Raw genomic sequence first — 9513 nt, 5'->3', positions numbered from 1 at the left:
GAAGCAAAATGGGAAGAGAGACAAATTTCCCAAAAAAATCCCCCAAAATTTCAAAAGATTCCCAAAAAATTCCCAAAAAATTAAAAAAAAATCCCAAAAATATTCCCAAAAAATTCCCAGCTCCTACCTTGCTGAGGGATGCGGATGAGGTCGCCCGTTGGAAGGAGAGCTCGTCGGGATTGTCCCCGCGGCAATCCCACAATCCTTGGTAATAACTGGAGTAATCCCAGTCGGAAATTTCTGGGAAAAAAAGGGGGAAGAAAAAGGGTCAGGGTGGTGAGGGATTTATAGGTACATGGATCATGGAGGTGATTCCAGAGCTGAAAGTTCTGCTGGAGCTTCTCCAGGATGGGAATGGCTCCAAATCCATCGGGAATGTTGAACGTTTGAGGTTGGGAATGCCGGGAAATTCCATGGGACACCACGATGGCCATGGGAATTACAGGAAATCTGTGGAAAAAGGGAATTACAGGAAATCAGGGAAATGGAAAACATCTTCCTGGAGGTGATTCCAGAGCTGAAAGTTCTCCGGGATGGGAAAGGCTCCAAATCCATCGGGAATGTTGAATGTTGAGGTTGGGAATGCCGGAATTCCATGGAATTCACTCACAGACTCCGCCGGCCGAGGGATTGGTGCTTCCCAAAGAGTTTGGTCCCAGTTTTCCAGGAATTCCTTTCCAGGAATTCTCATCCCAGCTCCTTTCCTCCTTCCCAGAGGGACAGGAGGGTGGGAGGCGTCCTGGGAATATCCGGTGGGATCCTGGGGGGTTGGATCCCAAAAATTCCTGCGGGATCCCTCCCTGGCCTTTTAGAGATAAAAATCCCACTTTAAAAATCCCAAAACACCTCCTTTGTCCCAGGAATTTTGGGAGATGTCTCCCTTTTCCAATCGGGAAGAGTCTTCCCAAGCGGAATTCATCACTGGGAAGAGTCAAATCCCAGGAATTCTCCCGTTCTCCACATTTTCCACAGCCCGGGATGCTCCAAAGTGGCCAAAATCCCAAAATATTCCCCCCATCCATATCCTGGGAATCCTGTGGATTGGGATCTTACCCTCCTCGCTCCCGAAATCCTCCTCATCCTCCGGGAATGGCGGCTCCTGCTCCTCATCTGGGGAGGGAAAAAACAGTGGAAAAAATGCAGGAAAAACAGAGGAAAAATCAGGGAAAATCTGGGAATGTCGCAGCTCCGGCAGGCCCAGGGCTCCGAGGGAATCCTGGGAATAAAAATTTCCCAGATTGATTGTGGGGCGAGGAAGGATCGGAGAAGATTTTCATGGAAAACCAGAATTGTTGTGAACACCGGAAAAAAACAAATCCGTGAATTCCGGATGTCCCCGTGGGAAGAGAGGTGCCCTGGGAAAAGGAGATTCCAGAGGGGAAATTCCGGGCTGGGAATGCGAGGAAGGAAGGAGGAATTAAGGAGAAAATTCGGGAAGAGGAGGAGGAAGGGATGGAAGGAGTGATCCCAGGGAAAAGGCGGATTCCAGAGGGGCTGGAAAGGCTTGGAAAAAAGGGAAGGGAATGGGGCTGCGTGGAGCATCCCAAATTTCCATCCTCATCCGTGGAAAAGCCATTCCCATCCAGGGAAAAGCCCTTCCCATCCCACAGGCATCCCTGTCCCGTTCCCAGGCACATTCCCGGAGGATTTGGAGCTGGAAATCCGGGAATGGGATCCATGGGGACAGGAGCAGCCCCTCCCCAGCATCCAGGGGTTTTCCTGGAATCCAGCCCGATGGATCCAAGGGTTTTCCCTGGAATCAAAACCCGAATGGATCGTGGCTTATCCTGGAATCAAATCCGATGGTTCCAAGGGTTTTTCCTGGAATCAGGCCTGGAAGCGAAGCTCTGCCTTCCCAATCCCACCCAACACTTGGATTCTCCAGGACTGAATCAAAGGAAAAAAGCTGGAAAACTTTGGAAAATTCACTTCTCCCTCCCACCCCACTTTTGGGATCCTCATCCCGGGGGTCCGGAGCCGCCGGCGCATCCCGGGAAGCTTCGGAATCTCTGCGGAGCGAGTTTTTAATGGAGCAATTTGATTCAATTTTCCAGTCGATAAAATTCCCCGGCAGCGCTCGGCGCTTCCGAACGGACACCTTCACTCCTGATTTAACATTCCCATCCGAATCCTTCCCGGGGAAATTGGAAAAATTTATCACCTGTGAAATTTTATTTGGCCTCGGCCGCGTCTGTTTTTGTAAAACTTCATTAACGCCGAGGAAATTATCTCTCCGCGCTTTTCCCGGTTTTTTTTTGATTTTATTTTTTTATTCCCGTCTCCCGGGGTTTTTTCTTTCCGTGGTTTTTGGTTCAGGAGGTAAAGGGAGGAGGGATTGGGGTTTTTCCTGGGGATTTTGGGGGTTTGGGATGGAGGAAGATCCATGAGTTGGGTTATCCCGGGAGAGCTGGGAAGCCGAATCCATGGAAATCCATGGAAATGCGTGGAAGTCCATGGAAATCCATGGAAAACCATGGAAAACCATGGAAAACCATGGAAATCCATGGTAAAAACATGGAAATCCATGGAAATGCGTGGAAGTCCTTGGAAGTCCATGAAATCCATGGAAAACCATGGACATGCATGGAAGTCCATGGAAATCCATGAAAATCCATGGATCTTTCCTTGCCAGGCTATTTCAGGAAAACTGGAATACCTAACCCATGAAAATCCATGGAAATTCATGAAAAATCTGTGGAAAACCTGTGGAAATCTGTGAAAACCCATGAAATCCATGGAAACCCATCACAATATGTGAGAAATCCATGAAACCCATGGAAACCCATGGAAATCCATGAAACCCCGTGAAAATCCATGAAAATCCTTGAAAAATCCATGAAAATCCACGAAAAATCTGAGGGGCTGCTCCAGCAGAATCCCCGGATCCGAAATTCCCAGAAAAACAAGGTTTGGGTTTGGGAGATCCATCAAAAGCTCGGAATAAAGAAATGGGATAAAACCTTGGAATTCTGGGTGGGTTTAAAAGCAGAGACGTGGGAATGGCACCGGGGTGGGAACGGCCGAGGTTTCCTCACGTTTTTTCAAGGAAAAGTTGGGAATCTGGGAGCTCACCTGGCAGCACTCGTAGATGTCGTCGTCTTCCAGCTCCGGATCGTCCGGATTCAGGTGGAAATTTTGGGAATTGTTAATGGAATCGGAGCTGTCCCGGTCCTTGGAGAGCTCTTCCTCCTCCTCCTCCTCCTCCTCCTCCTCATCCTCATCATAGGGAATGGTCAGGTGAGCTCAGGTCTGCCGGGAAGGAGGGAAAAAGGGATGGAAAAGTGGGAATTCTCCCCATTCCAGAGGGGTGGGATGGAGATCCAAATCCTGCGCCTGAGAACGGGCAAAAAAACAAGGAAAAACCCAAGGAAAGATGGGAAAAAACCAAGGAAAAATGGAAAACCCCAGGGAATGACCCCAAGCAGGCAAAAAAACAAGGAAAAACACAAGGAAAGATGGAAAATCCCAGGGAATGATCCCAAATGGGCAAAAAACCAAGGAAAAATGGAAAACCCCAGGGAATGACCCCAAACAGGCAAAAAAACCAAGGAAAAACCCAAGGAAAGATGGAAAAAAACCAAGGAAAAATGGAAAATCCCAGGGAACGACCCCAAACAGGCAAAAAAACAAGGAAAAATGGAAAACCCCAGGGAACGACCCCAAACAGGCAAAAAACCAAGGAAAAACCCAACAAAGATGGAAAATCCCAGGGAATGACCCCAAAATTCCATGAGGGCCTGGAGGGATGGAGCCTGGGAAGCTGCCTGGGGATTCCAGAGATTTCTGGAATTTTCTCTGCCTCCAGCTGGAGCAATTCCCCACAAATCCGGGCGTGGGTGGATGGAAAGCCCCGATCCAGGTGGGAAAACGCTTCCCAAAGATCCCAAAAACCGGGAGCCGCTCCGGACTCACCCTTGAGGAGGAACTGGATCTGCTCCACCCAATCCTGGGCCTCGGCCGGGCTCGGAGCTGTGAACTGCCGGGAGAATCCGTTATCCCGGATTTGGGATTTGGGATGAGGGGACAGGGATCCTCCATTCCCAACCCCGGGGCACCGGGGAAAAACCATTCCCGGGATTTATCTCCCGGCTCCAAGTGGGGAGAGGAGCACAGCAGAGTATCCCAGGAAAGATGAAAACCCAATCCATGGAAATCTGTGCAATTCCATGGAATTCCATGAAAACCCAGGGAAACCCATGGAAACCCATGGAAACCTAGGGAAAATCCATGGAAACCCATGAAAATCCACGAAAATCCATGGAAATCAATGGAAACCCTAGCCAGGCTATCAGATTTAATCCATGGAAATCCATGGAAATCCATTCCCATTTCTCACCCAAATTCCCATTTTTTACCCTGAAATTCCCATTTTTCCCCCCAAAATTCCCATTTCCCCCTCAAAATTCCCGTTTCCCCCTCCAAATTACCTTTTTTTTCCTATTAAATTTCCATTCCCCCCCCCCCAAAATTCCCGTTTTCCTGCTGCTTCCCACCTCGTAGGAGCGTTTTCCAGGACAGAACAGCTGGAAGCAGCATTTTTTCCGGGAATCTTTCCGGAGCTGGGAATCCAGGTGGGCCTGGTAGCGCTCGATGGGAAAGGAGCCTTTGGGCTGCTTGCCTGGGAAAAGGGAATTGGGCAAAATTTGGGATTTTCCAGCTTTTTTCCCACCCCTGGATGCAGCTCAGGAAGGTTTATCCGTGAGGGAAACTGAGGCACGCGGCTGGAAAATTCCAGGGCAAGGGAATGTCCGGAAAATTCTGGGAGAAAGAAACGGATGGAAAATGCTGGGGGGGAAAGGGGAAGTGGCCGGGAAAAAAAATCTGGGAAAGGGAAACAGCGGGAAAATTCCGGGAAAGGGGAAATGGCTGCAAAATTCCAGGAAAGGGAAATTCTTGGGAAAGAGGAATGGCCAGAAAATTCCCTTTGCTCCAATGGAAAAAAACGCAAATCCAGGTGGGATTTCCCCTTCCAGGAGCTGGGAATTGCAGTTTTCCGTGGTCACATCCCTCTTTTCCACCCAGAAGTTGGGAATTCTTTTCCCACTCACTTTTCTCGTTGGCGTAGTAGAGGAAATTCCGTTGGGTGAGGACGCACCAGCGCTTGTGCCACTCGGAGCCGAAAAAGCTGGGCTCTGGAAAACGGGGAAAAATGGGGAAAAATGGGGGAAAAACGGGGAAAAGCCAGGAAAAATCAGGAAAAAAAGACTCCATTTTATTCCTTTGGGATGCGTTTCTCATGGATTCCATGCAGCCAGGGAAGACGTTTGGGGTAAATCCCTGGAGAAATGTCGTTAAAGCAGAGATCAGCGGGAGCTAAGCCAGGCCTAACTCCGAGCTGAGCTCAGGGAAAAACCAGGAGCTGTTTCTGCCTCTTCCCATCAATAATTCCCAAGAAAATCCCATTAGGGAAGGGAATAATTTGTGGCTTTCACGGGAAAAGGGAGATAAGGCCCAGGCTGATTCCGAGCCCGGCTCTTATCTCCGCATTAAATGTGGGATGATCCCAAATCCCTGGAGCTTTTCCCGGCTTTTTCTCCTCATTAGTTTTGCCCTCCAGGCCTGGGCCGGGCTTAATTTAATTCCAGGATTTAATTTGGATGCTCTGGAAAAGGGAATGAGCCTGGCAAGGCTTTGGAAAAACCTGGAAGCTCCTGCCAGTGGAAATCCGTGGATTTCCTGTCTTTTCCTGTTTTTTTTTTAGCCTGGAAATTTGGGATATTCCCAAATTTTCAGGTGGCAGCCTCGGATCTTCTCCTGGAATTCCAGGTTTTACCTCGGGATCTCTTCTCCAGATATCCTTGCTTCAAAATATTCCCAGAATCCTGGATGGGCCGTGGAATCTCCTCCAGGCCTGCAGGGAGCAAAGCAAAGGAAAATCTTGGAATTTGCATTCCCATTCCCACATTCCAAGGTTTCCAGCCCCTTTCTTTGGGGAAGCAGCGTTGGGATTGGGTTTATCCTGATCCCGCTGATATTCCCAGGATTGGGAACAGCGTCTTGGAATTCCAGGATGCAGCGGGATGAGGCTGGAGCTGCCCCTTTTCCCTGGAATCTGGTTGGGTTATGGACATGGAAAACCCAATTCCCATGGAAAACCCAGTTCCCATTGTGGATCTGCCCATGGAATCTCATCCCGGAGCCTGGAAGGGCTCGGCCGTTCCCAGCTCATCCCAAAAACCTGGGAATCCTGGGACAGCGGGAGGTGACCCTGGATGAGCTTTAGGATCCCTTCCATCCCAAATGATCCCCTAATAAATCCACATAAAAGTGAAAAACATGGAAATAACAAATAGAAAAATAGAAAAAAAAAAAAGATTAAAATTTAAAAATTAAAATATAAAAATATAAAAATAGAAATGTATAAAAATATGGACCCATAACTTGAAAATCCCCGGAATTCCTTCCCTGTTCCCCAATTCTTCCCCAGTCCCAACATTCCGACCCCGGCCGAGCCCTCCCTGATCCACAATGAGCTGGAAAATCCTAAATCATTCCCTAATGGAGCGTCCATCCCATCCATCAGCGGGCGGGAATTCATCCCCATTAATTCCCTAATCCATGATAAACTTCCCGTCCTTTCCTGTCCGCGCGGGGACTCCGTAAATCCCGACTTTTGCTCCGGCTCCACCGGAGCGTTCAGGTGTGCTCCGACCATTCCTCGTTAGCCCGACGGCCTCATTTTCCCGGGAATAGCCTTGGAGGCCTCATTTTCTGGGAATGGTGAGGCCTTGAAGGCCTCGTTTTCCTGGGAATGGTTTGGAAGCCTCATTTTCCTGGGAATGGCCTTGGAGGCCTCATTTTCTGGGAATGGTGAGGCCTTGAAGGCCTCGTTTTCCTGGGAATGGCCTTGGAAGCTCCATTTTCTGGGAATGGCCTTGGAGGCCTCGTTCCTAAGGCAGTAAACTTGGGAATTCCGCAGGCAGCAAACTTGGGAAAAAGTCTGGAATTCCAGGAAAACTTGGGAATTCTGGAGGCAACAAATTTGGGAATTCTAGAGGCGGCAAACTCAGGAATTCCAGAGGCAGAAAAATCTGGAATTCCGGGTGGCAACAAATTTGGGAATTCCAGAGGCAAGAAACTTGGGATAACTCCCCGCAGCGGGGCAAATCCAGGGGGTATCCAGCATTTTTTTGGGATTCTAACCAAGATGAGGCTTAGCAGAGCTGGGGAACAGCTTCCATAAATCCCGGCTCATCCCGGGAATCCGCGGAACGCCGGGATCAGCCCCCGCATCCGGCTGGGAAGCGCAGCCGGAGCTCGACCGCGGCTTTTCCGTGTTCCTGATAAGGAACTCATCCATCAGGGCCGGGGGAAGGGAGAAGGGCGGGAACGGGGTTGGATTTATCGGGAATGTGTCATTCCCTCCACACGCCCCGCGGGATAAATGGATCCTCCATCATTCCCGGCCGCTCCGCACCTGCGGCCGCGCGCGGCTCCGGGATAACCGGAGCCAAGGGTTTGATGGATTTTCCCGACTTTAATGAACGTAAACAAACAAAGGAGAGAGGGAAACATCAAATAATTCCCGTGACAGCTCCCAAAAGGAGCCGGGCGAGCGGGAAGCGCTTCCCAAAGGGAGCCGCGTTTGATGTGGGATCGGGATTTGTAAACAGCGGCAGCTCCGGATCGCGCCTTATCCAAATATTTCCCTTTCCCAGCGCCGGCTGAAAGTCGGGATTGACGGCTTTGGACTCTTCAACTTTCAGCTTTCACCCCGCGGCTCCGGAGGGAGGGAGGGAGAGCCCACCCCCCATTCCCGCTGGAATTTGTTCCCTAATTTCCCCTTGGAAAAGCTGATATGGGGCAGCTGGAGATCAAAGTCCCAGTGCTGCTTTTCCCCGGCATTCCCGGTTTTCCAGAGGGTCCCAAGCCCCTCCAAGGACCTCTCGGCCCCAAAGGAGGAGGGAGGGGGGGAGTGACCTCAATTCCTGCCGGGATTTGTTCCCTAATTCCCCCTTGGAAAAGCTGATATGGGACACCTGGAGACCAAACTGGCCCCGCTGTTCCCGCTCGTTCCCGGTTTTCCAGAGGGTCCTGAGCCCCTCCAAGGACCCTGCAGTCCCAAAAGGAGCCACTGGAGGAGGGAGAGAGGGAACGGGAGGGATGGGCCCCATTCCTGCCGGGTTTATTCCCAATCTCCCCATGGAAAAGCTGATCTGGGGCACCTGGAGATCAAACTGGAGCCGTTCATTCCTGGTTTTCCAGAGGTTTCCCGTTTTCCTCCGCTCACAGCCCTCATCCATCCCATCCCTTTTTTCTGTCCAGGAACAGGAGCCACCCATGGACCAATCCCAGAGGGATGAAGCTCCCCTGGCCATGGATAAACAGGATTTGGGATGCTGAGCCATGGGAACAAATCCCAAATCCCAAATCCCAGCCCAACCAATGCAGCCTGGGAGAATTCCAGGGATCCAGGGAACCCCCAAATCCCACCTGAACTCCTCCCTTTTCACGTGGAACACATTCCCTGTGTCCTGTCATCGCAATTCCCGAGGAAAATATCCGGGATATCGCCCTAAAGGATGGGCAATGTCTCTGCCTGGTGCCAGATCCCAGGAAAAGCTGGAAAATCCAATTTTTCCCTGTCCAGTGATGGATTTTCTCCCTCTGGAAAACTGGGATAACACCGGAGAGCTTCTCCTGGGAAGGGCCTGGTGATCCTCAGTGCCAGCAGGAAAATGGCCGGAATTTTTCCCTGGTATTCCAGGAATTAAAATTCCTTTTCCCCCAATGGGGGCAGCGATCCCAGGGAAAATCCCAAATTCTGGGGAGCTGAGGGTGTCACAGAGCGGGAATTCCACATTTAATCCTGAGCAGCAGCGGCGCTGAAATTCGGGAATAAAAGGAAGGGAATGAAAGGACCTTCCTGCCATAAATATCCCGGGAATTGCCACCGGGACTCCGGGGTTACATCCCGGCTCTTTAAAAACGTATCCCAAGAAAATCAAGCGCCTCCATCACCTTCCCGGGAATATTTACGGCCTCCGGGCAGGGCTGGCCAGCAGAATTCCTATTTGGAATTCTCCAGGAGCCGGCAAAGGTCAGCGCAGGGGTGGAGGCGGCTGAAGGATTTCCCTCCCGAGATTCCAAGGCCGGGAGATCCCAACCCTGGAGCTGCTCCCAAGGGATTCTCCCGGGGTTTGGGGTCGCGTCCCGGGGCAGGAATTCAGGGAAAGGCCGTGTCATTCCAAGATTTTGCCACAAGGAAGCAGCAGAAGCTCAGGATTGGAGCCGGGAGCGGGAGCGGCCCCGGCGAGAGCGGCAGCAGGGGGCTGGGATCCCAATTCCCAAATTTCCACCCCAAAAAGGGGCTGTGCAGATCCCTAAAATCCCCTGTCCCAGAGGGGTCCAGACCCCCCCTTTTCCCCAGTTTTAGGGTGGCAGCTCCGTGTCCCCATTCCTGCTGGGAATTCCAAGGGAAGAAGACAGAAGGTCGGCAGGTCCCTGTCCCCATCCTAGTCCCTTTTTCCATCCCATCCCAGTCCTCCCAAACCCCTTTTCCCGTTTTAGGGT

The 9513-nt window shown here is 51.0% G+C and overlaps 1 protein-coding gene across 1 annotated transcript in view; it reads right to left on the bottom strand.

The window, feature by feature from the left end:
• The window catches only part of SKAP1 (src kinase associated phosphoprotein 1), a 108329-nt gene that overhangs the window by 15640 nt on the left and 83176 nt on the right, over window positions 1-9513 (bottom strand). The window contains exons 5-11 of the mRNA XM_053999801.1: window positions 5774-5851; window positions 5049-5132; window positions 4494-4618; window positions 3913-3976; window positions 3077-3242; window positions 1054-1115; window positions 128-240 (exon numbers count right to left, since the gene is read on the bottom strand). Coding sequence (XP_053855776.1) covers window positions 128-240; window positions 1054-1115; window positions 3077-3242; window positions 3913-3976; window positions 4494-4618; window positions 5049-5132; window positions 5774-5851 — 692 coding nt within the window. The remainder of the gene's footprint in view (window positions 1-127; window positions 241-1053; window positions 1116-3076; window positions 3243-3912; window positions 3977-4493; window positions 4619-5048; window positions 5133-5773; window positions 5852-9513) is intronic.

Source organism: Vidua macroura, chromosome 27, assembly GCF_024509145.1.
Source record: "Vidua macroura isolate BioBank_ID:100142 chromosome 27, ASM2450914v1, whole genome shotgun sequence".
Taxonomy (NCBI): domain Eukaryota; kingdom Metazoa; phylum Chordata; class Aves; order Passeriformes; family Viduidae; genus Vidua; species Vidua macroura.
Note: the sequence above shows the minus strand (reverse complement) of the source record. Positions and strands in the feature narration are given on the sequence as shown.